General features: G+C 47.2%; 1 protein-coding gene across 1 annotated transcript in view; it reads right to left on the bottom strand.

The window, feature by feature from the left end:
- LOC143961246 (complement C3-like) overlaps positions 1 to 27,147 on the bottom strand; it is a 659,302-nt gene that overhangs the window by 157,971 nt on the left and 474,184 nt on the right. The window contains exons 25-26 of the mRNA XM_077470481.1: positions 8,402 to 8,477; positions 1,650 to 1,812 (exon numbers count right to left, since the gene is read on the bottom strand). Coding sequence (XP_077326607.1) covers positions 1,650 to 1,812; positions 8,402 to 8,477 — 239 coding nt within the window. The remainder of the gene's footprint in view (positions 1 to 1,649; positions 1,813 to 8,401; positions 8,478 to 27,147) is intronic.

Genomic DNA, 27,147 nt, shown 5'->3' with positions numbered 1-27,147 from the left:
CCCAAAGACCAAGGCCAAGAGTCTCGGGGTCATTTTTGACTCACAAATGTCAATGGATGCTCAAATAGGAGCAGTAGTCAGTGGTTCTCACCATCTGTTCCGCCTGCTACGCAGACTCATTCCTTTCATCCCAAAGAATGACAAAGCAGTGGTAGTTGGAACAGTCATTAATTCACGGCTTGACTACCAAACTCCCTTTACATAGGATTACCCCAATATCAACTTGCGCGATTACAACTTACCCAAAACACGGCGGTAAGGCTGATAACAGGAAAAAAAAACTGGGAATCAATCTCCCCTTCCCTGAGGAGCTTAGATTGGCTAACCATAAAGAATCGGATCACATTCAAGACCCTCTGCCTCACCCACAAATGCATGCATGGAGACACTCCTCAATACCTACTTGAGAAAATAAAATGCTACACAACAAACCACAATTTTCAATCATCTAACAAAAACCTCCTCCTCGTTCCCAAATCCCAGTACAAATCAAAGGGGGAACGGAGATTCGCTGTCCAAGGACCGCGGCTATGGAACGCTCTACCAACCAACATATGCTTGGAAGAAAACCACCAAACCTTCAGGAAAAAAAACTCAAGACCTTCCTCTTATAGAAGCTATACAACTAAACTCTTTGCAGCGCCTTGAGGTGATTCAGTTTGCGTTGTGCGCTATACAAATATTTAATTCATTCATACTCCATACTCATTCACATAGGGTGGGGGGGATCGGGATCTGGGAGCCCCCTTGTTAACTGGAGCTTCCAGATTCCGATAAGCCCCGTGCCTGCAGACCCATACAACCAAGGGCCAGGGTTGTTGGGAAGGGGTCCTTGACCTCATCAACATGGGCCAAGGTGCTTTGGGGTGGGGGGCGCAGGGCCCTCTGCCCCAAAACACCGAAGACCGAAGGGTCTGGTATGCTCTTGGAGAGGGAACCAATGCTGTTTTTTTTAACATTTAGTGTGGAATTCCACCCAAAGATTCATACCAGACACAGTGCCTGGTATTGTCGGGGATCAAAGTCGTATCCCTGTTCATTGAAGTCAGACGGATGTCGGACTTCAAGTCGCAGGCCAAAGTCAGATCCAAAGTGGTATGACTGTCTTATCATACCAGTGTGAACCCGGCCTTAAACCACGTAAAGGGTTCTTTACTGTCAGAGGATGTGGAACTCCCTTACACAATTGGTGGTGTCATCAGGAAGTGGTGTTAGTTTCAAAAAACCTCTTAAATGGGCATTTTATCAAATGCAATAGACAGGGATATGGAAAATGGTATTGACATAAATACACACACACAATCCATACCCACACTGGTTGACCTGAATGGACTGGTGTCTTTATTCAGCCTTACCAACGATGTAACTATTGTAACATCTCTGTGTCATTCCTCTCCATGTGCACACATATCATATACACTTTTCTGATAAAACACACAATCCTGTATTTGACAGTTTGGCTCTGCTTTACGTGTTCTACGAGACCCTTGAAACAGAAGGAGAGCATTTGCAAATGCTTTAGGTGAACTTGTTACCTTTTTCCTGCATGGACTTTAAAACTTATTTGCCATGTATTGTCACAATAAATCAGTGTGTCAGCATGAATCAGACACTTTTAGCATGGTAACCAATTTGGTTTCTATACATACTATCATTTCCTGGTGATAGACCCGAGAGGTCTCATAGAATTTTCCAGGCATCTTTGAATCTTCTTTATTAGCCAGCCACTCCACTGACTTGCACAGGTCAACAATGTCAATATTTTGTAAGTGGGACGCCATTGCAAACACCTTTACAACATAGGCTGTTAGCCTGAGGAAAAAAAATACATAAATAAAATGAGACTTATAAATAATGTTTAGCGCTTGGTCAAAGTGTTTTTAACCACTTGCCGCCCGCCCTATAGACAATTGACGGTGGCAAAGTGGTTGCATAATCCCGATCAGACGTCATATGACATGATCAGGATTATGAGCCTCTGCGTGCCCCCGGGGGCGCGCATCGCGGCGATCGTTGTTGCGGGGTGTCAGTCTGACACCCGGCAACTACGATCTCGGTAAAGAGTCTCCGACGGAGACTCTTTACCACGTGATCAGCCGTGTCCAATCACGGCTGATCACAGTGTAAATAGGAAGAGCCGGTGATCGGCTTTTCCTCACTCGCGTCTGTCAGACGCGAGTAGAGGAGAGCCGATCGGCTGCTCCTCTGACGGGGGGGGGTCTGTGCTGATCGATTATCAGCACAGCCCCCCCGAGGATGACCACACTGGACCACCAGGGACGCCACCAGACCACCAGGGATGCCCAGCAAAAGGTAATCCTCCCTAGACCACCAGGGATGCCAGTCAGTGCCACAATGGATGCCAATCAGTGCCCATAATGGATGCCAATCAGTGCCCACAATGGGCATCACTGATTGGCATGCATTATTGTTTGGCACTGATTGGCATCCATTAGTACAGTATAACACCAATGCCGCCTATGAGTGCCCACCCGTGCCGCCTATCAGTGCCCACCTGTGCCGCCTATCAGTGCCCACCTGTGCCACCTATCAGTGCCCACCCATGCCCATCTGTGCCGCCTATCCATGCCCATCTGTGCCACCCATCCATGCCAATCCGTGCCAGCTTTCAGTGCCAATTTGTGCCACCTATCAGTGCCCATCCGTGTCACCCATCAGTGCCACCCATCAGTGCCACCTATCAGTGCCACATATCAGTGTCCATCAATGCCACCTTATCAGTGCCACTTCATTGGTGCCACATCATTGGTGCCCATCAGTGCCACCTTATCAGTGCCCATCAGTGTAGCCCCATCAGTGCCCATCAGTGAAGGAGAAAACATACTTATTTACAAAGTTTTGAAACTGAAACAAAAAAAAAATTTTTTTCAAAATTTTCGGTATTTTTTTATTTGTAGCGCAAAAAATAAAAACCGTAGAGGTGATCAAATACCACCAAAAGAAAGCTCTATTTATGGGAAAAAAATGATAACAATTTCATTTGGGTACAGTGTAGCATGACCGCGCAATTGTCATTCAAAATGCGACAGCGCTGAAAGCTCAAAATTGGCCTGGGCAGGAAGGTGTTTAAGTGTCTGGTATTGAAGTGGTTAAAGCCAACCAACACAGATCTACTTCTTATTTTGCAGTGAAGTTCCAGCAACACTGAGCAGATCTACAATAAGCAATTTATCCAGCAATGTTCTAGAGCCAATTTCATTTTTTTAAGCTAAAGGTCAGGTAATTTGGTGGAAAAAAGTGAGAGATTTTATTCCTTTATATTTTCCAGGTGAAAAGTGGTTCATAGTGTAACCAGTAATCATTTTAAAACAATGTGTGCTGCTATTAATGGCTAAGTTTATTGTGTGATATTTTTCGAGTTTATTTTGACAATAACATTATGTCTATAGTACAAAGTGCAGGAAAATAATTTATTATTATTATTTTAAACATTTTTTATGCAGTTTTCATGAACACTTCAAGAAGTGTTAAAAGCTTTTAGGCAGGTGTTGGGAGTGATGTTTGTCCACTGACCTGAAGGTGGCACTGTGCCACTTTTTTTAGGTTGGCAGGAAATCACTAGAAACACATTTTTCTCTTATTATGGGCTGCAGGCAGCCATCTTGGGGAAGACAGTATCTCTTATTGCAGTGGTCATCAACCCTGTCCTTGGGGCAGACTAACAGGCCAGGTTTTATGTATTGGGGAGATGCTGACTAGAATACTGAAATCACTGAGCAGACAATGATATCACCTGTGATGTCTTTCAGTTATCTTGCAAACCTGGCCTGTTAGTGGGCCCTGAGGACAGGGTTGATGATCACTGTCCTATTGGATGCCCAAATCTTGCAAAATTTGGGTGGCCACAGAAATGCATAAATAGTAGTTTCTGCATCATTTAGCATGTGCGCAGTGTCTGAATAGGTCGTAGGAGCATTGTTAGGGAGAACTACCCGGTGAGGGGGGAAATAATAGGTTTCCCCTAACAGGGTATATCTTCTGCCAGTTTCTTGGAAACCGAGTAATCACAATTCTTTTTTCAAGGGAAGTTTTCCTCGGGCATTCTGTGGTCTGTTAGCTCATATGATTTTACTATTGAGAAACTGCTTTGTTGACAGATATTACATTTCAGCTTGAAGAAGTGTAACCCGCAACATATGTGGTGCTATTTCTGTAAACGACCTTATTTCTGTGATCATTTGATTTCTGTAATTTATGTAAAGTAACATTTAAGTGGCAATTTATGTTGACTCCTCCCACTTTTGAGGTACACCCACATGTTGGAAATGCCAACAGCAGTACTAGATCTGCAAAGGAGTGAAGACTGAAGTCAATCCCCTGGGAACTGCAAATTATTATAATAGTCCATTTTTTTTTTTACTATAGCGTCAATTATAAATGATCCCTGATCATTTATGATAATGATAAAAAATACATTTGGAAGACAATATCACAAAAGAAAACCTTGTTGTTTAACCACTTCCCAACCAGCCTTTTGTAATTATATGGTCGAGTGGGTGCTCTCTCATTCTGGTGGGCTTCATATACCATCCTCCCACTGGCACACCTCATGCAGCCCTAGGGGCCTGCACAGTGGTGCAGTCTGCCACAGGACACAGTTGAACACAGATTGTTGTACCGGGCCGCTGTGCTCAGCTGGTACCATATGATCGCTGTGACCAGTCAGTTTGTCAGGAACGGTGTCATTACTTGGTTCACCTGCTGGTGGCACTGCTGTGTTCAGTACTAAAGGGTGTCCTTCTGGTGGCCACTAGCGGGTGTCTCCCAGACAAGATACTAACTGACAATCAAGCCACACCTGATATGGGACTGCTGGACTATATAAGCCCTGATGTTCCTGTGCCCTCTGCCCAGTCTGATGGCCCGATGCCTGCGGTCCAGACTGCTGTTTCAGTGCCTGCTATCCAGCCTCATGATTTGGTGTCTGCTGTCCAGTCTGATGTTCCAGTGCCCGTTTCCCAATCTAATGTACCTGGTGCCCGCTGTTCGGCCTGCTGTTCCAGTGCCTCTGCCTGCTAACCTGCCTGATGTTCCAATTTTCCAGCCTGATGTTCCGGTGCCCACTTTTCAGTCTGATGTTCTGGTGTATCCCTTCCAGTCTGATGTTCTGGTGCCTGCCTTCCAGTCTGATGTTCTGGTGCTCACTTTCCAGTCTGGTATTCCAGTGCCACTTTCCAGTCTGGTGTTCTGGTGCCGCTTTCCAGTCTGATGTCCGGTGTCCGCTGTCCAGCCTGATGGTCCGGCGATGGCTGTCCAGCTTTTTCCAGTGCCCGATGTCCAGCTTGATGGTTCGATGTCCGATGATCACTTAACTTCCTGACCCTGGTGGTGGGGTGCATGTCCTATTTTCATACTCAAGTGGCACGCCTCCCAGTGAATTAAAAGACTCTTGCCTGCAGATTGCAAAGAAGTCTGAAGACATAGTGGGGAAACTTTTCAGGGCTTTTCTGCACCCACTTGGAATGTCAAGCCAAGGGCAGAATGGCGCATCTGGAGGTCACTCCTTAAAGTGGTTGTAAACCCTTACAACACACTTTGACCTACAGGTAAGACTAGATTAAGGCTTACCTGTAGGTCCAAGAAATATCTCCTAAACCTACACAGTTTAGGAGATATTTTCCGAAAGACAGGCACCGCTGTCTATGGCGCATGCGCCGTAAACAGCGGCACGCACGTGCACTGAGCACGGCACCATCAATGATGAAGATGCCGCGCGTGTTGGCTCCCGTGCGCATGCGCGGGAGTGACGTCATCGCGGCTTCGGCAAATGACAGCGGCAGAGCAGCGAGACTTCACCGAAGAGATGGATGCGCTGGACTACAGGGGACAGCGGTGACATTGCTGGCTCCTGTGTCAGGTAAGTGACACATAATGGACTACTATGCGATGCATAGTAGTCCATTATGCTTTACCTTTGTAGGGGATAAAAGAGGAAGTAAACTCATCAGGGTTTACTTCCTCTTTAAGGGGGGGGGGACTGTCAGGAACGGTGTCATTACTTGGTTCACCTGCTCGTGGCACTGTTGTGTTCAGCACCAAAGGGTGTAATTCGGGTGGCCACCAGCAGGTGTCTCCAAGCTGAGATACTAACTGACAATCAAGCTACACCTGATGTGGGACTGCTGAACTATACAAGTCCGCCCTTCACCAAAGCTCAGGGCTTCAGTATTCCCCCTGTAATTCTGATTCTTACCTGAGCCTGACCCATACCTCTCTATTGTCCTGGACCCTGTATCCAGAATCCTGACCCTGAGACCTGTCCCCTGTTACCTGTTTCTAGCCCCCCTTTATCTGTTATCCCTGTTTGATCCTTGCATTTGTGTATACTTAGTTAGCTATTTAGTTAGGCGTGTTTAGGGTTTCCTTGTTCTTGTGCTTTTTTTTCACTTGTTGATGGTTTAGTGGTATCTTTATCCTAAAATACTGTACATTTTGTGAGGACATTAACTCGGCACCGGGTGTGTGTGCTATGGGGCCCGCAGCTGAGTGGGGATTTTTCACTGCTGCCGCTGGAGGTCTGTGGCCGCCGGTGATAATGTCTCCACCAGCCTCCATTTTCCTAAAGACCAGATGAGTTAGAAACGACAAGCGGAACCTTCCGAGTGGCTACAATAGAAATAGAACTGTGGCGCCGCTCACCCCCCGCCCCCGGTCTGTTTGTCATCTGTGACCTGCTGTGGAAAGGGGTGGGCAGTGCCGCAGCTCAATTTCTATTGTAACCTGTACATCTCAGGTGTCCCCAGTGAAGTGTTTCCTTACATCTCAGGTTTCACTGTCCCCAGAGAGTGGAGTGCCTCCTTACATTCAGGTGTCCCCAGCGGAGTGCTTCCTTACATCTCAGGTGTCACTGTCCCCAGCCAGTGGAATGCCTCCTTACATTCAGGTGTCCCTAGTGAAGTGTTTCCTTACATCTCAGGTGTCATTGTCCTCAGCCAGTGGAGTGCCTCCTTACATTCATGTGTCCCCAGCAGAGTACTTCCTTACATCTCAGGTGTCACCGTCCCCAGCCTGCAGAGTGCCTCCTTACATTCAGGTATCCTCAGCGGAGTGCTTCCTATTATCTAAGGGGTCACTGTCCCCAGCCAGCGGAGTGCTTCCTTACATTCAGGTGTCCCCAATGGAGTGCTTCCTTACATCTCATGTGTCACTTTCCCCAGCCAATGGAATGCCTTCTTACATTTCAGGTGTCCCAGCAAAGTGTTTCCTTACATCTCAGGTGACACTGTTCCCAGCCAGCGGAGTGCCTCCTTACATTCAGGTGTCCCCAATGGAGTGCTTCCTTACATCTCAGGTGTCATTGTCCCCAGCCAGCGGAGTGCCTTTTTACATCTTAGGTGTCCCCAGCAAGTGTTTCCTTACATCTCAGGTGTCACTGTCCCCAGCCAGCAGAATGCCTTCTTACATTTCAGGTGTCCCCAGTGGAGTGTTTCCTTGCATCTCAGGCGACACAGTCCCCAGCCAGCAGAGTGTTTCCTTACATCTCAGGTGTCACTAGCCCCAGCCAGCGGAGTGCCTCCTTACACCTCAGGTCCCCCCTCCCCCCATCCCCCATTGGAGCCCTTCTATATCCCAGCAACGCAGGAGAATCTGACGAGCTGGAAAATATGACAGAACACAGCCATTACTGAAGCCCGAGGGGGAACAAAAAAAAGCCGGAGCCGGTCGGCTACAATAGAAATTGAGCTGCGGCACTGCCCACCCCTTTCCACAACAGGTCACAGATGACAGACAGACTGGGGGCGGGGGTGGGCGGCGCCACAGCTCTATTTCTATTGTAGCCACTCGGAAGGTTCCGCTTGTCGTTTCTAACTCATCTGGTCTTTAGGAAAATGGAGGCTGGTGGAGACATTATCACCGGCAGCCACGGACCTCCAGCGGCAGCAGTGAAAAATCCCCACTCGGCTGCGGGCCCCATAGCACCCGCGTGAGTCGCTATGGCGGTAGTTCTGCCACCGAATATTTCAATCCAGATACTCATGGTTTATGAATTGTACATTTCTCTGAAAACTGGACATATTGGGGTTGATTTTCTAAAGGCAAATAGACTTTGAAATTTGCAAATGCAGCTGCTCCAGAGCTTAGTAAATGGGATGAAGCTTCTCATTATAAAGAATACCCAATCACATGCAAGAAAAATAAAAAAAATAAAAACAGAATGTGTGCTTGCACATGATGGAAGTCATCTCCTTATTTACTTATGTACTGAGCTCAACTCCAATGCACTTGCAGTCTATTTTCCTTTAGTAAATCAACCCCAGTGGCATGCATATATTTAGGAAAATAAATATATTCAAACTGATTCACTCACTAAGGATACTATAAGCAGTTTTAGTTTGTTCCTTTTATTCCCTGTTATTGATTCCCTGGGATAATTTCTTACCATGTACTGGGTGGATAATTAGTACCTGTCCCATAGGAGTTGTCACTTTTTCTGTATGTAAGTTGTTGAATGTAACCTGACAAAGAAATAAATATACATTATATGGTCTTTGCATCATACAATGATATAAGAATGAAAGTACATCTGTATCCCCATAAACCTGTTAAAAATAACCTTCCGTTGTCATCGTTATTACCTATATACTGTATACAGTATCTCACAAAGGCTCGGTTCACACCAGACGCGACACGACTTGCCGCGCCGCGACCTGACAAGTCGCCCCCGTTCTGTACTACGGAACCGTTCTAAGAGGAGCGTCTCAAGTCGAAAAAAGGTTCCTGTACTACTTTTGGGCGACCTCGGGCGACTTGCATTGACTTCTATACAGAAGTCGTTTGCAAGTCGCTGCTGAGGTCGCGGCAGGTCGCGGCAGGTCGCGGCAGGTCGCGGCAGGTCACGGCGCGGCAAGTCGTGTCGCCCCCTGTGTGAACCGAGCCAAAAGTGAGTACACCGATCGCATTTTTGTAAATATTTTATAATATCTTTTCATGTGACAACACTGAAGAAATGACACTTTGCTACAATGTAAAGTAGTGAGTGTACAGCTTGTATAGCAATGTAAATATGCTGTCCCCTCAAAATAACTCAACACACAGCCATTAATGTCTAAACCACTGGCAGCAAAAGTGAGTACACCCCTAAGTGAAAATGTCCAATTTGGGCCCAAATTGTCAATATTTTGTGTGGCCACCATTATTTTCCTCTTGGGCATGGAGTTCACCAGACTTTACAGGTTGCCCCAGGAATAAATTAGCCCTTGTACACACGGTCAGAGAATCCGTCGGAATGTGTCCTATCGGACCGTGTTGTCAGATAATCCGACTGTGTGTGGTATGCATCGGACTGATTCCGTCGGAATATTCGTTGGACCCAATTTTCCAACTTGTTGGAAATATTTTCCGACAAACTGGTCCAATCGGACATACTCCGATCATGTGTAGAGAATTCCGATCGGACAAAGTGCCACGCATGCTCAGATCAAATTCCTACACCAAAGCTATTGGCTACTAGCCTGAACGTAGTCCCGTCGTAATGAAATAACGTCATCACGTTCTGAATGATCGGATTTTCCAACAACTTGGTCCGACCGTGTGTATGCAACAGTTTCGGACACAATCCGTCAGACAAAATCGGTCGGACAAAATCCAACGGATTTGGTTGGCAGAATGTCCTACCGTGTGTACAGTGGCTTACACTCCTCCATGACGACTTCACGGACCTGGTGGATAGTCTCCACTAGCCTGTGATGCTCAACACTATCCTGGGACAGAGCAGATGAAAGTTATATGACACATACCCATGCTGGATAATGTCTCCCGTGTGAGTGTTCTTAATCTTACTTATTAAAAATAGTTGACTTGCATTTAGAGGGCGCTGTTTTTTGTCTTTTACTATGTTCCAGAGTCTCTTCTAACTTGTTTGAACTGGCAGCCTCCTAAAGGCAGCATATTATTATCTTCCTCACATGGACATATTGATTTATGTGGACTTGTTTTATTGCCCAGTCTGCCTCCTTGTTGCTATTTGTATGCAGTCATATCCAGAGTTGTTTGTACGGACCTGGTGGATGTTAGAGACTTTGCGCTCCTCCACCTTCCATTTGAGGATGCCCCACAGATCAGTAGAGTTTAGGTCTGGAGACATGCTTGGCCAGTCCATCACCTTTACCCTCAGCTTCTTTAGCAAGGCAGTGGTCATCTTGAAGGTGTGTTTGGGGTCGTTATCAAGTTGGAATACTGCCCTGCGGCCCAGTCTCTGGAGGGAGGTGATCATGCTCTGCTTCAGTATGTCACAGTACGTGTTGGCATTCATGATTCCCTCAATGAACTGTAGCTCCCCAGTGCAGGCAGCACTCATGCAGCCCCAGATCATGACACTCCCACCACCATGCTTGACTGTAGGCAAGACACACTTGTCTTTGTGCTCCTCACCTGGTTACCATCACACATGCTTGACACCATCTGAACCAAATACGTTTAACTTGGTCTCATCAGACCACAGAACTTGGTTCCAGTAATCCATGTCCTTAGTCTGCTTGTCTTCAGCAAACTGCTTGTGGGCTTTCTTGTGCGTCATCTTCTTCTGGGAAGACAGCCCTGCAGACCAATTTGATGCAGAGTGCGGCGTATCGTCTGAGCACTGACAGGCTGACCCCACCACCCTTTCAACATCTGTAGCAATGCTGGCAGCACTCATATGTCTATTACCCAAAGACAACCTCTGGATATAATGCTAAGCATGTGCACTTAACTTCTTTGGTCGACCATGGCAAGGCTTGTTTTGACTGGAACACGTCCTGTTAAACCGCTGTATGGTCTTGGCCGCTGTGCTGCAGCTCAGTTTCAGGGTCTTGTTAATCTTCTTATAGCCTAGGCCATCTTTATGTAAAGCCAACCACAGTGTATCTATACATACTAGTGAGACCAAACCCCCCCCCCCCCCTTTACACCCCCCCCCCTTTAAATTCCAAATAAAACTTGACAACGTTGTCACAATATGGAAAATAATGGGAATGTGGTGTTTACTAATGCTCATGTAAACATTCATAATAAAGATCCAAATGTGAAAAATAGAAAGGTAACTGTAAACACAGTACCAAATATCCAATAATAATACCTGTGTAAAAGAATGTGCAACAATAACAGCTGTGCAAAGTGTCAATAAAGTGCAAACCAAAAGGTATATATTTATGCAAAAAATGGCAAAAATGTATGTGCAAATGGCAATTGTGCAACAATGACAAAACAAAGTGCAAATGACAGTCCAGGGCTTCCAACAAACAAAATGTGCAAAAGTTCTTTATGCAAATTAAATATATATAAAGTTCATTGTATATGAAACAATCTCATATAAAATGTAAAGAAATCCAAGTATGATGCTGAATCCAAACATGTGAAAAAATTCATCAGATGTAAAGTGCATATGCCACCATCCGGCTAATGTCCACCATACAGTGTGGGTGACAACGTTTTCCCCAGCCTTTCCCCTCATATATCAAATAAATGAGCCTCACTGACAAATCCACACTGGCCGATTGGTCCCTGGCACATCAATGAGTTGATTCTTCCCAGGATGGCCAGCTGCCTTGGGAGAATGGTAAGTCTCTAGCACAGCAGTACGGAGACTCTCTGGGACAAAGCAGTGGTCACAAGGTTTCTCAGGTGGAGCATGGACCTGAGCAGCTACCATTTTGTCACCCAAAGGAGAAGTAAGACTAGTGCGAACCGTAGCCAAGATACGATCAGGAGCAATCACAGGAACCGGAACCGACTCCAACTTGGAAGTGGAGGAAAATTGTCGTGACAAGGCATCAGCCCTTACATTCTTAGTACCGGGTAAGAAAGAGACAATGTAATTAAAGCTCGACAAGAAAAGAGCCCATCGTGCCCTTCTGGGAGAGAGTCGCTTAGCCTCAGACAAGAACGTAAGATTCTTATGGTCTGTAAGAATAAGAACAGGCACAGTGGTACCTTCAAGGAGATGTCTCCATTCTTTCAGGGCTAAAATGATCGCCAACAGCTCTCTGTCACCAATCTCATAATTGCACTCAGCAGGTGACAATTTCTTGGAAAAGTAACCACACAGATGCATAGTGCTCTCAGAGTTAGGATGTTGAGACAGGGCACCAACTCCAGTCTCAGAAGCATCAACTTCTAGGATAAAAGGCAACGTAGGATCAGGATGTACCAACACAGGAGCAGAAACAAAGGCAGCCTTGAGAGTCTCAAAGGCGTTAGTGAACTCCGGAGATCAACTCTGTGGGTTACCGTCCTTTCTGGTCATATCAGTCAGGGGCTTGACCAGAGACGAGAAGTTATGAATAAACTTCCGATAGTAGTTGGCAATACCCAAGAAACGCTGCAGAGGACATAAACCCATGGGTCATGGCCACTGTAGGACTGCCGAAAGTTTCTTCGGGTCCATCGAAAAACCAGCAGTGGAAATGACATAGCCCAGGAATGTAAGCTGTTCACAATGGAACTCGCAATTCTCCTGTTTACAATAGAGATTGTTCTTACTTTCTGAAGCACACGACAGACATCTATGTGGTGGCTCTCCATGACTTGGAAAATATAAGGATATCATTGAGATAAAACACCACACATAACTGCAACAAATATCGGAGGACATTGTTAATAAATTCCTGGAAAACTGCCTGGGCGTTACAAAGGCCAAAAGGCATTAACAGATATTCATAATGGCCTGTTCTGGTATTAAACGCAGTTTTCCACTCGTCACCCTCCTTAATGCGCACGAGATTGTATGCCCATCTCAAGTCAAGCTTCTTGAAAACCATTGCTCCCTTGAGGCGGTCAAATAACTCTGTAATCAATGGAATCGGGTAGGCATTCTTAATTGGGACACGATTGAGACCCCTATAATCTATACAAGGTCTCAGTTCACCGCTCTTCTTCACAAAGAAGAAACCAGCACCAGCAGGAGACGAGGATTTGCGGATGAAACCTCAAGAAAGTGCGTCAGCAACATACTCCTCCATGGCCCTGTCCTCGAAGACCGACAAAGGGTAAACCCGGCCACGAGGAGGTATGGCACCAGGTTGAAGGTCAATTGCGCAGTCATAAGACCGGTGTGGAGGCAAACTACCAGCTGCAGGACTGCAGCCCCAGAGTCGATTAGAGCCTGTATCTCGATGTACGACTCAGCCCAAGAAAGGGTGACTGAAACCAGCGGCTTATCCTTCTGGATAACTGGGGACGAAACAATGCCACCTAAGATCTGTCCATGACAGGACCTCAAGGTTTTGGCATTCCCTGGACGGGTAGGACAAGACTTCAAAAAGTGACTTGCCTGGCCACAATAAAGCCACAATCTCTCCCTCCTCCTAAAGGCTCTCTCATCCACAGAGAGACACGTGAAGCCCAGGTGCAAGGGTTCATCTTCACTGACCGACTCAGTACCAGGAGGCATGGGAGGTGAGGGAGGCATGAGTGGGACTACAAAGCTCGGAGGCAAACGTACAGGAGGCTTCCACAAGCGCTCCTTAAGAGAAAGTCTTTCTCTGCGTCTTGAGTCAATGTGGATGGCAAACGCGGTCAAGCTCTCCAGCTCAGTGGGTATATTTCAGGCTGCTATCTCATCCTTGATGGAATCCGAGAGACCATGAGAAAAAGCAGCCATGAGGGCCTCATTGATCCAAGCAACCTCTGCTGCCAGAGTACGGAATTCAATGGCATAGACGGCAACAGTTCTTGTACTCTGTTTGATGGACATGAGGCACTTGGCAGCAGAAGCGGAGCGTGCGGGAACATCAAATACCCTTTTAAAGGAGGCCACAAACTCAGGGTAACTCAAGACAACAGGTTTTTGCATCTCCCATAGAGGGTTAGCCCAGGCCAAGGCTCTCTCAGAAAGCAAAGATATCACCTACTTTGCTTCTGTCCGTGGGAAACGCCTGGGGCAGCATCTCAAAGTATATCTCAACCTGATTGAGAAACCCTCTGCATTGAACTGGATGACCCCCAAATCAATGGGGAAGTGGAGCGGAACCAGACATACCTCTTATAGAGGTAATACTCAAGGCGGGTGCCTGCACAGAGACTGGCGCAGTAGCAGGGACGGCCTGTGACTTGGGTTGTACCGGAGCAGCCACCATGGGGGATTCCAGGTGAGCTGTGCAACTCAGGAGCGTTTGTAACGCCATGGCAAACTGATCCATGCGGTGATCTTGCTCATCCAATCTGGAAAAAACATTACCAACAAGTCGATTTACTGTATCTTCTGAATTCATGGCCTTTGCCTTCTGTCAGAAACCATGAATCAGACCGAGACAGAAGTAAAATTAAATCACACTTGTTTATTAAATAAAAATAAAAGGGTAAATAGAAAAAGAGCAGTCAAAGCATAGCCAGAGTCCAGTAACCGGATCGAGTAGTCAGCCAGGCCAGAGTTCAATAACCAGATCGGGTAATCAGCCAAGCCAGAAGTCAGGAATCCAAGTAGAGCAACAGCGAGCAGGATAAGGAGCCAGAAGGGATGTCAGCAAGCCAGTCTTTAAACAGAACTGCAGGAGATGGTTTCTTGTGATGTGACCAAGGCGAAGGCAGAGGTGAAGTGAGCTGGACAGCTTTAAGTAGGCAGGTCAGACGAGCACGATCAGGAACAGCTGGTAACTGTGGAGAGAGATGAGAGCTGGCAATTAGCCGACAGCTGAGCAGCCAGCCCTGACAATAGGAACCTTCTGATCTCGGCCTCGTCCGGAAGTGACGTCACCATGACTCTTTTCCCTGATGCGTTGCGTCACTGTCCACATGACATTTTCAAAGTGCATCAATATGGCACCAGACTCAACATCCCCCACACACACACACGCGTAACCAAGAAGGAAGGACTGGAATTGCTAAGATTACTTTTGTTTGGTTGTACAATCTGCTCCTAGCACATCCTATACTGTGAAATATATCAAGGCATTCTGAGTATACCAATGCTGATAGTCATTTTTACATAGAATTGGACTAATTTATCTATGTGTACTGTGAGATATATTATTCCATCTTTACTCCTGCATAAACATTGGCAAATCAATTCCTCAGTTTATATGCTATACGCTGACATATAAAATTTGTGTAACTGGCTTAAGATTACCTATATTAGTGCTTTTTCATCATAAGTGACTTACACATCTGTTCACTTAAACCTATCTATACATCTACTGCACAAGTCCTGTAAAGGACATGCTAGGAGCAGATTGTACAACCAAACAAAAGTAATCTTAGCAATTCCAGTCCTTCCTTATTGGTTACACGTGTGTGTGTGTGGGTGTGGGTGTGGGTGTTGAGTCTGGCACTATATTGTGACAACGTTGTGAATTTTTATTTGTAATTTTAACTAGATGCACTAGTTGGTCTCACTAGTATTGTGTCACTACACCCCTAGTGGAATAACCTTATGGCTAAATTTTTTCAATAAAGTTTTATCATATTTTTGATACACTGTGGTTGATCCTATTAATGGCTATTCTTTTGGAGACATCTCCTTGTCATATCTTTATCATTTGTATAGTGACTCCTTATAGCCTTGAAGGTATCTCATCCATTGGACGAATCATTGATAAATAAATATTACAATTCCATGATTTTGAAAGTGGGTGGTATATTTGATTTGATTTGATTTTTTTGACCATCTTTATGTGGAGCAGTGGTTCTCAACTCCTGCCCTCAAGACCCACTAATAGGGATGAGCTTGGTGTTTGAGTCCCCTTTGGCGAACCCAGAACTCTTTGGGCCGTTTGCGCCAAATTTGCGTGGCGCTCACGGCCCACAATGCACTGCGCCATCGCAGTGCATTGCTGGCTCATGATTGGCCAAGCATGCACTGTGACCCCACATGCTTGGCCAATCACAGCGCTGGCAGGGAGGAGAGCCATGATTGGCCACAGGCAGGATTCCTGTGGCCAATTATAGCTCAGGCTGTGTAGTACACGCCCCACACTATATAAGGTGTGGCGGCCTTGTGTAGTGTTCCGGCATCTGCAGGAGTTATTGGATGTTGTCTGTGTGCTTTCACTGCACAATACATCTGTATCTACCCTTCATTGCTTTTCTGAGTGTTCTCTAATTGAGCCATCTGCAGGAGTTAGGCCGCGTACACACGGGCGGACTGTTCGCCCAACCTTGTCCGCTGAACAGTGTTTGGGCGGACAGTCCGCTCGTGTGTGGGCTTTCAGCGGACAGTTTCAGCGGACAGTTGGACGGACAAAGTCTTTCGGAAATTCCGAAAAACTGTCCGCTGAAACTGTGTTTGAGCGAACAGTCCGCCCGTGTGTGGGCCTGTCCGCTGTACTTTCGAAATGAGCAGACTGTTCCCGCTCGGAAAGTCCGCCCATTTCGAGCGCGTGTACAGGTAGGCGGGGCCCGCGAAGGAGACGTCGCGGGCTCCGCCGCCTGGAATGGGCTTAAAGGGGAACCCCAACGCCGAAAAAAATCGGCGTGGGGGTTCCCCCAAAGTCCACACCAGACCCTTGTCCGAGCACGCTACCCGGCCGGCCAGGAAAGGGGGGCGAGCGAGCGCGCCCCCCCTCCTGAGCCGTACCAGGCCGCGTGCCCTCAACATGGGGGGGTGCCTTGGGGAAGGGGGGGGCCGCGCGGCCCCCCCACCCCAAAGCACCTTGTCCCCATGTTGATGAGGACAAGGGCCTCTTCCCGACAACCCTGGCCGTTGGTTGTCGGGGTCTGCGGGCGGGGGGCTTATCGGAATCCGGGAGGCCCCCTTTAAGAAGGGGGCCCCCGGATACCGGCCCCCCACCCTATGTGAATGAGTATGGGGTACAATGTACCCCTACCCATTCACCTGTGAAATAAAGTACAAATAAAAACACAACACAGGGGGAAAAATATTTTATTGCACAGCCGGGGGTCTTCCGTCTTCGGGGGTCTTCTCGCCGGACTCCTCCGCTATGTGTGTGTAGCTCTTTTGCCAGCGGAGGAGTCCGGCTTTCTTCCTCCCCGCCGCCGGCCTCTTCTCCCGACTTCGGGGGTCTTGTCCCCCTCTTCGGTTCTTCTGCCGGGCCACCGCGCCTGGTCCGGTGGCCCGGTCTTCTGTCGCCGTCTTCCGTTCTTCTGTCGCCGCCTTCGGTTCTTCTGCCGTGCCACCGCGCCTTCTTGTAGCTCTTTTACAGGCGGTGGCCCGGTCTTCTGTCGCCGTCGTCGCCTTCCGTTCGTGTTCTTCTTCTTCTTCTTCTTCTTCTTCTTCTTGTTCTTCTCCAGGAGATGTTGACACGTCGCTCCCTCCGGCCGGAATGCCAGAGCCGCCCTGCGCTGTGACTTATATAGTGACAATGGGGCGGGGTCACATGGTATATGTCACATGGGTTGGTCACATGGTGACCCCGCCCCCTTACGATGTCATAGTCCCCATGTGACATCAACCCATGTGACCAACCCATGTGACATATACCATGTGACCCCGCCCCATTGTCACTATATAAGTCACAGCGCAGGGCGGCTCTGGCATTCCGGCCGGAGGGAGCGACGTGTCAACATCTCCTGGAGAAGAACAAGAAGAAGAAGAAGAAGAAGAAGAACACGAACGGAAGGCGACGACGGCGACAGAAGACCGGGCCACCGCCTGTAAAAGAGCTACAAGAAGGCGCGGTGGCCCGGCAGAAGAACCGAAGGCGGCGACAGAAGAACGGAAGACGGCGACAGAAGACCGGGCCACCGGACCAGGCGCGGTGGCCCGGCAGAAGAACCGAAGAGGGGGACAAGACCCCCGAAGTCGGGAGAAGAGGCCGGCGGCGGGGAGGAAGAAAGCCGGACTCCTCCGCTGGCAAAAGAGCTACACACACATAGCGGAGGAGTCCGGCGAGAAGACCCCCGAAGACGGAAGACCCCCGGCTGTGCAATAAAATATTTTTTCCCCCTGTGTTGTGTTTTTATTTGTACTTTATTTCACAGGTGAATGGGTAGGGGTACATTGTACCCCATACTCATTCACATAGGGTGGGGGGCCGGTATCCGGGGGCCCCCTTCTTAAAGGGGGCCTCCCGGATTCCGATAAGCCCCCCGCCCGCAGACCCCCGACAACCAACGGCCAGGGTTGTCGGGAAGAGGCCCTTGTCCTCATCAACATGGGGACAAGGTGCTTTGGGGTGGGGGGGCCGCGCGGCCCCCCCTTCCCCAAGGCACCCCCCCATGTTGAGGGCACGCGGCCTGGTACGGCTCAGGAGGGGGGGCGCGCTCGCTCGCCCCCCTTTCCTGGCCGGCCGGGTAGCGTGCTCGAACAAGGGTCTGGTGTGGACTTTGGGGGAACCCCCACGCCGATTTTTGTCGGCGTTGGGGTTCCCCTTTAAGCCCATTCCAGGCGGCGGAGCCCGCGACGTCTCCTTCGCGGGCCCCGCCTACCTGTACACGCGCTCGAAATGGGCGGACTTGCCTCCGCCTTACGTGGGCGAGTCCGTTCATTTCAAAAGTTGAGCGAACTGTTTGCCCAACCTTGTTCGTCAAACAGTCCGCTCGTGTGTGGGCAAGTCCGCTCATGCAAATTTTGAGCGGACTGTTTGACAAACTGTTTGCCGAACAAGGTTGGGCGAACAGTCCGCGCGTGTGTACGCGGCCTTAGTGGGAGACTGGGTGTTATCTGTGTGCCTGCACCGCAGAATACATCTGTATCTACCCTTTGTTGCAGTTCTCTAAATGAGCCATCTGCCATCTGCAGGAGTTAGTGGGTGACTGGGTGTTGTCTGTGTGCCTGCACCGCAAAATACACCTGTATCTACCCTTTGTTGCTGTTCTCTAATTGAGCCATCTGCAGGAGTTAGTGGGTGACTGGGTGTTGTCTGCGTGCCTGCACCCTTCATTACTGTTCTCTAATTGAGCCATCTGCAGGAGTTAGTTTGTGTTGTGTGCCTCCAGCACAGTATACACCTGTAGCTACCTATATTGCTCTTCTCTAATTGAGCCATCTGCAGGAGTTAGTTGGTGTTGTGTGCCTCCAGCACAGCACAGTATACACCTATATCTACCCTTTATTGCTGGTGTTCTATAATAAAGGCATCTGTAGGAGTTAGTGGGTGTTTTGTGCCTCCAGCACAATATACACTACCCAATTGCTGGTTTTTTCATCTCCTTGCAGGCCATTACCATGTCTGGAAGGCCAACAAGGAGAGGCAGACAGGCACGAGCCAATAAAATGTGGCAAGCAGGCTCTGTGTCTAGAGACAACAGTGCTGGTCATGGACGCAGTGCATCGTCATCAGCACGTGGCCATGGGACACGCTTGTCCTTATTTTCAGCAGCTGGACGTGTTGAGCCGCATCATGCTGAAGACTTGGTAGAGTGGATGACCAAGCCCTCTTCATCCTCCTCATCCTCTCTCACCTAGGCTCAGGGTACTAGCAAAGCAGCTGCCAATGCATCCTCTTCCGTCATCTCAATGTCATCATCAGTGACTCCTTCCCTAGACCCACCACGTCCTCCTGAGGAGTCCCCCGAAATGTTTGAGCACAGTGTTGGGTACATGCTCTGGGAGGATGCCCAGTGTCTTGAAGGCTCTGATGATGATACCCAGCTAGAGGAAGGCAGTAGCGTGAGCGCAGAGAGAGGGGATGCTCAAGAAGGACAGCAATCTAGCAGTCATGTTCAACAAGCTGCAGCATACTGCCAGGTTTGCTTCAGTGATGAAGAGGGAGGGGATGATGAGGGCACTGACTCCATGTGGGTGCCTGGTAGGAGAGAGGAGGAGGAGGCACATCTCCAACGAGGCAGGATGCCCTCCGGGGGCCAGCTTAAGGGCAGCACACCAACTGAATCACACCACAGAGCTCCGCCTGTGCAGGGCGCTGCCTCTGCATGTTATTCTAAAAGTTCTTTGGTGTGGGCCTTTTTTGAGACGAGTGTACCAGATTGCACCGCTACTATTTGCAACATATGTCTCAAGTGTATCTGGTGTGGCCAAAACATCAGCCTTTGGGCACCACATGCTTGACCAGACATATGTTGACCTGTCATGCAGCTCGTTGGCAAGCTTACCTTAACGACCCACACCAAAGAACAAAGCGGACCTCTCCTTGCTCCTCATCATCTGGGATCTCCAACCCCACTAGACCTTCAGTCCTCTCTGAAACCTGCACTGAGAGGAATGAAGGTGTAGAATTAGGTGTGTCACAGCCAAGTGCTTGCAGGCACTCTGCTAGCAGTACACCCACGTCCAATTGTAGCAGGCAAATTTCCCTGCCCCAGCTGCTGGACCGTGGAAAGAAGTTCACTCCCAGCCATCCACATGCCCAGCGGTTGAATGCTAGCTAGGCTAAATTGCTAGCACTTCAACTGCTGCCTTTTCAGTTGGTAGACTCGGCCCCCTTCCGTGAGTTTGAGTGGTTCCTCAGTGGCAGGTCTCCAAATGCCCCTTTTTCTCACGGAAGGTGATTCTGGCTCTCTACCGGCATGTGGAAGGCAATGTCCTTGCCTCACTGGACAGGGCGGTCAGCGGTAAGGTGCATATTACCACTGACTCATGGTGCAACAGGCATGGATAGGGACGTTACCTGTCTTTCACGTTCCATTGGGTCAATCTTCTGGCAGCTGGGAAGGACGCAGGACAAGCTGAAGTAGTGTTGGAGGTTGTTCCGCCACCACGCCTCCAAAATGGTACTACTGGTTTTGACACACCTCTCTCCTCCACCCCTCCTCTTCGTCTTCCTCCATGGCCTCTTCCAGTGCTCTGTCCTCGGAACCAGCGGTGCTCCGTAGGCGTTCAAGGGGCTACGCAAGTACGCAGGCAAAACGATGCCATGCCGTGCTTGCGCTGGTTTTTTTGGGGGACAGGAGCCACATTGGGGCAGATATTTTATCAGCTCTGCAGGGGCAGGCCGAGAGGTGGTTGGCACCATGCCAGCTTAAGCCAGGATTGGTGGTTTGTGACAATGGCACCAACCTCCTCTCCGCCCTCCATCAGGGACAATTGACCCATATGCCCTGTGTGGCTCACGTCCTTAACCTGGTGGTGCAGCGGTTCTTGGGCAGGTACCCGGGCTTGCAGGATGTCCTGAAGCAGGCCAGGAATGCCTGTGTGCATTTTCACCGATCATTTAATGCCTGTGCTCGCACTGGCTGAGCTCCAAAAGAAGTTGAACTTGCCAAAGAACCGCCTTATATGTAACATGCCCACCAGGCGGAACACAACGTTGGCCATGCTGCAGAGGCTGCACACGCAGCAGAGGGCCATCAATGAGTACCTATGCGACTACAGCACCAGGACAGGGTCAGGGGAGCTCGGTTTTTCTCACCACGCCAGTGGGGCATGATCAGGGATGCATGCACTGTCCTTTTACCATTTGAGGAGGCCACAAGGATGGTGAGCAGTGAAAGTGCATGCATCAGTGACACTGTACCTCTTGTCCACCTGTTGGAGCATACGCTGCATGGAATAATGGACAGGGCACTTGAGGCAGAACAGAGCCAGGAAGAGGAGGACTTCCTTGCCTCTCAGAGCCCCCTTTATCCAGACAGTGTTCCTGCTGTCCCACCCATCACACAGGAAGAGGAGGAGGGGAGGTTGATTGTGGAGCATGGAGGTGGAGCCTGGCACTCAGCATCAGCATCAGCAGTCTTGTAGGGATGATTTACAGTCCCAAGAAGATCACCAGCGTCTGATTTACATGGTGCAGGAATACCTAGGGGCAAGGTCAAACTTGGACACCTTTCCCACCGAAAATCCTCTGGCTTACTGGATCTTGAGAATGGATCACTGGCCAGAGCTTGCACAGTATGCAATTGAGCTACTGGCCTGTCCTGCATCCAGCGTTCTTTTGGAATGCACCTTCAGTGCTGCTGGCGGCTTTGTAACCGATCACAGGGTGTGCCTGTCCACCGACTCGGTTGATCGACTGACCTTCATAAAGATGAATCAGTCTTTGATCACCACCAGCTACCAAGCACCTGAAGCTGATGTAACCGACTAATTTTTTTTGAAATATCACATCCCTTCCAGACTGCCTATGCTGATGCTGATTGACTGTCCTGTTATGTTGACTGTTCCTCCTCCGCTGATATCTTGGAAGAACATTTTTGGTTCTGGGTGATGCCACCAGCCCAATTTTTCAGCCCCTGTTTAACAGGAGCGTGTAATTACAATTTTTGATGCAATGCTTTGCAGCAGGGCTCATTCCTGCACTCCAACTAGAGTATATGGGAGAGGTTGCAGTGTCATGGCACCAGCACCAGTGCCACCAACCCAATTTTCAGCACCTGTTTAACAGGGTCATGTAATTAAAATTTTTGATGCAATGCTTTGCAGCAGGGCTCATTCCTGCACTACAAATAGAGTATATGGTAGAGGTTGCAGTGTCATGGCACCAGCACCAGTGCCTAAGGCCCAATTTTTCAGCCCCTGTTTAACAGGGGCGTATAATTAAAATTTTTGATCCAATGCTTTGCAACAGGGCTCATTCCTGCACTCCAATTAGTGTATATGGTAGAGGTTGCAGTGTATAGGCCCAATTTTTCAGCCCCTGTTTAACAGGGGCATATAATACAATTTTTGATGCAATGCTTTGCAGCAGGGCTCATTCCTGCACTCCAACTAGAGTATCTGGGAGAGGTTGCAGTGTTGTGGCACCAGCAAGCAGTGCCTAAGACCCAATTTTTCAGCCCCTGTTTAACAGGGGCATGCAATTACAATTCTTGATATAATATTTCACAGCAGGGCCCATTCCTGCGCCCACCGAGAGTAACTGTGAGGACTTACAGTGCTTTGGCACCAGCACCACTACCACCACCACAACCACCAAAGGCCCTATTTTTCTACCACTTTTCAACAATGGCATGTAATTACAATTCTTGATATAATTGTTCACAGCAGGGCTCTCCAGTGCCTACCAAGAGTCACTTTGAGGGCTTACAGTGTTGTGGCAACACCAACACCTTAGGCACAAATTTCTGCAGAGCATATAGGGCAGGCCCCTACTTTCAAACATCCAACTTACAAACGTCTCCTACTTGCAAACGGAAGGAGACAACAGGAAGTGAGATGAAAAAAGACGGAAGGCAAAACAAATTATAAAGGGGTGATAACCCTTCCCTATGTTTTCCAAAAAGCTTAAAGTGTAAGTAAACCCCCCTATCGTTTTCAGTCAAGGAAGCTGACATCTTTGCCTCTGTTTAATATAAAACTACCATGATGCTGCACATGTGATCAGTCATGACACCAGCCATTGGATGGTTTAACAGCTTGATTGAGAGCACAACCAGTGGGAGTGTTAGATTGCCGGCATGCCCTGGAAATGAAACTGTTTTATGGATGGGTTTCCTTCCGCTTTAAAAATAGATTTTTTTACTGGAGCTACACTTTAAAAATGTACCAGTTCAAAATTACAAACAGATTCTACTTAACACAACAAACCTACACAGTCCCTGTCTTGTTTGCACCGCCTGTATACTCCTGTTATTAGTATATAGGGTCTGGGGGCCCCACGCCTTTCCTTTTTTTAATATGGGTACGGGGTTCCCCTTAATATCCGCACAAGACCCAAAGGGGCTGGTAATGGACAGGGGGGCTACCTATGCTATTTTTTTCAATGATTTTCATCCATATTGCAGGAACCAGATATTACATTAAAACCGCAAGCAGCTTTAGATGACTTTTTTCTGTTAAATGTAATTTTGTGCAGGGACTGTTCTTAACACGGGAAAAACGTGCCACTTCACAGGCATACTATAGACACCCCCCAGGCATGATATTTAAAGGAATATTTCACTTTTTTTTCACTTTAATCTTAATTAAAGTCAGTTCTCCCGAAAAAACATCAGTTTTTAAAAAACATTTTAGGCATTGACCCATGTCCCCTGGGGCAGGAGCTAGGTCCCCAAACCCTTTTTAGGACAATATCTTGCATATTAGCCATTAAAATTAGCACTTTTTATTTCGAACTTTCGAGTCCCATAGACTTCAATGGGGTTCTAAAGTTCGCACAAATTTTCGGTTCGTTCAAAATTTTTGGTGCAAACCGAACCGGGGGGTGTTTGGCTCATCCCTACCTACTAACAGGCCAGGTTTGCAAAATAACTGAAATACATCACAGGTGATATCATTTGCTGCTCAGTGATTGCAGAATTCTAGTCTGCATCTCCCCAAGGTATTACTTAAAATGTAAACTGTTATTGGGTCCTGAGGACAGGAGTTGAGAACCACTGATGTAGAGCAACAATTCTTTTTTTCAGATCCTCAGAGAGTTATTTGCCACGAGGTGCCATGTTGAACTTCCAGTGACCAGTATGAGAGAGTGAGAGCGATAACACCAAATTTAACACACCTGCTCCCCATTCACACATGAGACCCTGTAATACTAACGAGTCACATGACACTGGGGAGGGAAAATGGCTAATTGGGCCCAATTTGGACATTTATACTTAGGGGTGTACTCACTTTTGTTGCCAGCGGTTTAGACATTAATGGCTGTGTGTTGAGTTATTTTGAGAGATCAGAAAATTTACACAGTTATATAAGATGTGTACTCACTACTTTACATTGTACCAAAGTGTCATTTCTAGACGTGCAGTTTGTTTTTTCCGAATTAATATTTCGACAAATTTTTCATTATTCGTAGATTTGGATATATCCAAATACATAAATTACAATAGAAACAAATTTTACTGAATGCTCCGAATAATAATTCGTCCGAATTTCAGATATTCGGACTGAAATTCAAATCAACTTTTACACTGAACTCCAGTTGAATTTTAACTACACATATTGCTGAAATGCTGTTTTTGTTAAGCCAAAGGTGATTTAAAGAGACATGTAATCATTTGATGAAGATTTTTCTTTTGTTTGTTCACTTTGCTGCATTTGAATTGAAAACAATATAACATTTTTGTTGTGACCGATTCGAAAATGTATTGATTTGATCATTTTGAATTAAAAAAATTGGTAAATTCGAAGAAAATTCTAAAATTCCAAATACATATTCCAAAAATAAATTCAAATTATGAATTGAACAAATTTAACTAAACTAAATAACTAGATTCATGAATAAAAACAAAACGAACCGAAACAAATGTTTTCATCATGCACATGTCTAGTCATTTCTTCATTGTTGTCACATGAAGATATAATAAAATATTTACAAAAATGTGAGGGATGTACTCACTTTTGTGAGATACTGTATATATTATTGGTTGCATTTTGACAATTAGAATTGAATAGAACTATGAAAGTGTATCAAGTAGTTGTTTCTATGTATACTTCTATATGCACCTAATATGTTTTTATGGAGACTTACAGTACGAGACCATTTTTCTATTAACATTTTGATAATTCATATGTAGCGGCCATAACCCTCAATGGGGCGGCCTTGACTTTTGGGCTTACCGGTTACCTTTGCTTGGCTTGTTCTTCCATGTCTAGGGGTTCCCAGGGTTAGTACCCAACAACTTGAGAGGTCACACAGCTGGGGGGATGACGTAGGAACGCTCTGACGGAAGGGAGGGGTTACGAGGAGGCTGCAGGAGAAGGCGTGCGGCGTGTGGAAGAGAAATACAGAGCGGGATAATGCCGGAGGGTGAGAGGCTCCAGCAATGAAAGACACCGCTGCAAGACGCCGCTCCGGAATCTGTCTACCCTACCGGCCATAAATAACAGCTGCTACCTCGCCTCCTCTCTGCCGCCCCCCCCCCTCCAACCTCTCGAGATTCCGAAGGGAGATAAAGGGAGAGCATGATCACGGAGAGCAACAGATAAGCTAAGTACAATATTCCTATGCAAGTCATAGCTGTTTTAAATGATCGTATGCCTAAATCGCCAGGGGTAAAGAAAGGACTGAAATAACAGTGATGGGACAACATGAATGATGAGGTATTTCTCTTTCTGGGACAGACAATTCAGACCAACTTTGCGCTTGTTGCTGGAACTATCCATAAACAAACATAAGATAGAAAGACACCAAGCTGCATTGTTTTAGAAAAATTTGTATGAACACTATAAATGCGCTGAAAGTGGTCAGCAGGATATTAGACTTCTCCCTTCACCTCTCTGATGCAGCATAACAGCAGTTTTTCTTTGTAGGCTGGGACGCACTAAGGGATGTAAGGAAGATAATCGAGTACAAGAGATAAGAAAAGCGATACTTATGTCTGCAAAACTCATTTGTCTTAAATAAGAATATGTTTAAACTATCATGGTCATTAAAACTGGAGCAAAAGTAAAGAGATAGCATGAATGATGACATATGTTTTCCCTGGGATATATAATTCAGATTAATACTATACTTGTCGCTGAGATTCTCTGCAAATAGATATAACATACCAGGTGGGAGTGAGGGAAATGCCCAGAGAAATAGCCTGAAATATTATTAACCAGACTGAAAGCGGCCAGTGAGGATGAAACAAGCATTATATAAGACATTCATGATGGAATGAACGAACAACTCCTGCTGCCTGCTTTCAGAAAATCAATCCGGATCCTTAAATGTAATGATAGATGGTTAATATAAGGTAACCCCCTGGAAAAGAATCGCACGGCACTCCTGCTTAGCTACTCAAAAATCGCATATTTTCTAACGCATGAGCAGTGATGTAACTTGGTGGAGTAATATATTTATAGCATGTAGGAAACTGCATGAAGGACAGCACACGTATGGAAAGCGATCCCACTCTGTAGCTGCATACTTTCCAGGGAGCCCAGCAGAATTCTCAAGAGTAAACATAACCTTACATCGTACGCACGTCCCTATAGAATTCGATGACCAGCTAATATAGAGGTAAAACATCAGGAGAGGCACAATAAGGGGGGAAACCCCATATTTAACGCATAATGAAATTATGACATGCGACTAATAGGTGTCTATTAAAGATATAGGGACGGAAGACGCCATTGCTCAATAGATAAATCTGACTGTGGTGCCACTTGTTTTCCTCTCTGCTTTTTGTCCTTTTTTTTTTTTTCTTTTTTTTTTTTCTCTTCCTTTTCTTCTCCCTTTTTCTCCTGGCCCCCCTTTCCCTGTTCCGGAGGGAGGGAGGAAGAAAGAGAGGAGATAATAAGAATAAATGTTTGGACAGAAATTATCTGCCCTTGATTGACCATAAAGAAGGAGGAGAAACACTTACAGCAGACTGACAAACTTAGGGCGGAAAATCGCTCAGCCATAACCAAGGGATCTTACCCTGGTAGATACTGTAAGGGGCTGATTGGAGGGAATTCTCTGATGAAAAAGCACCAGCCGTGGAAGGAGAACG

The sequence above is a fragment of the Lithobates pipiens genome, unplaced genomic scaffold (assembly GCF_037356315.1).
Source record: "Lithobates pipiens isolate NorthernLeopardFrog02 unplaced genomic scaffold, aLitPip1_a1.2 Scaffold_8, whole genome shotgun sequence".
NCBI classification, from domain to species: Eukaryota; Metazoa; Chordata; class Amphibia; order Anura; family Ranidae; genus Lithobates; species Lithobates pipiens.
The sequence above is the reverse complement of the archived record's forward strand: the minus strand, read 5'-3'. Positions and strand labels throughout refer to the sequence as shown.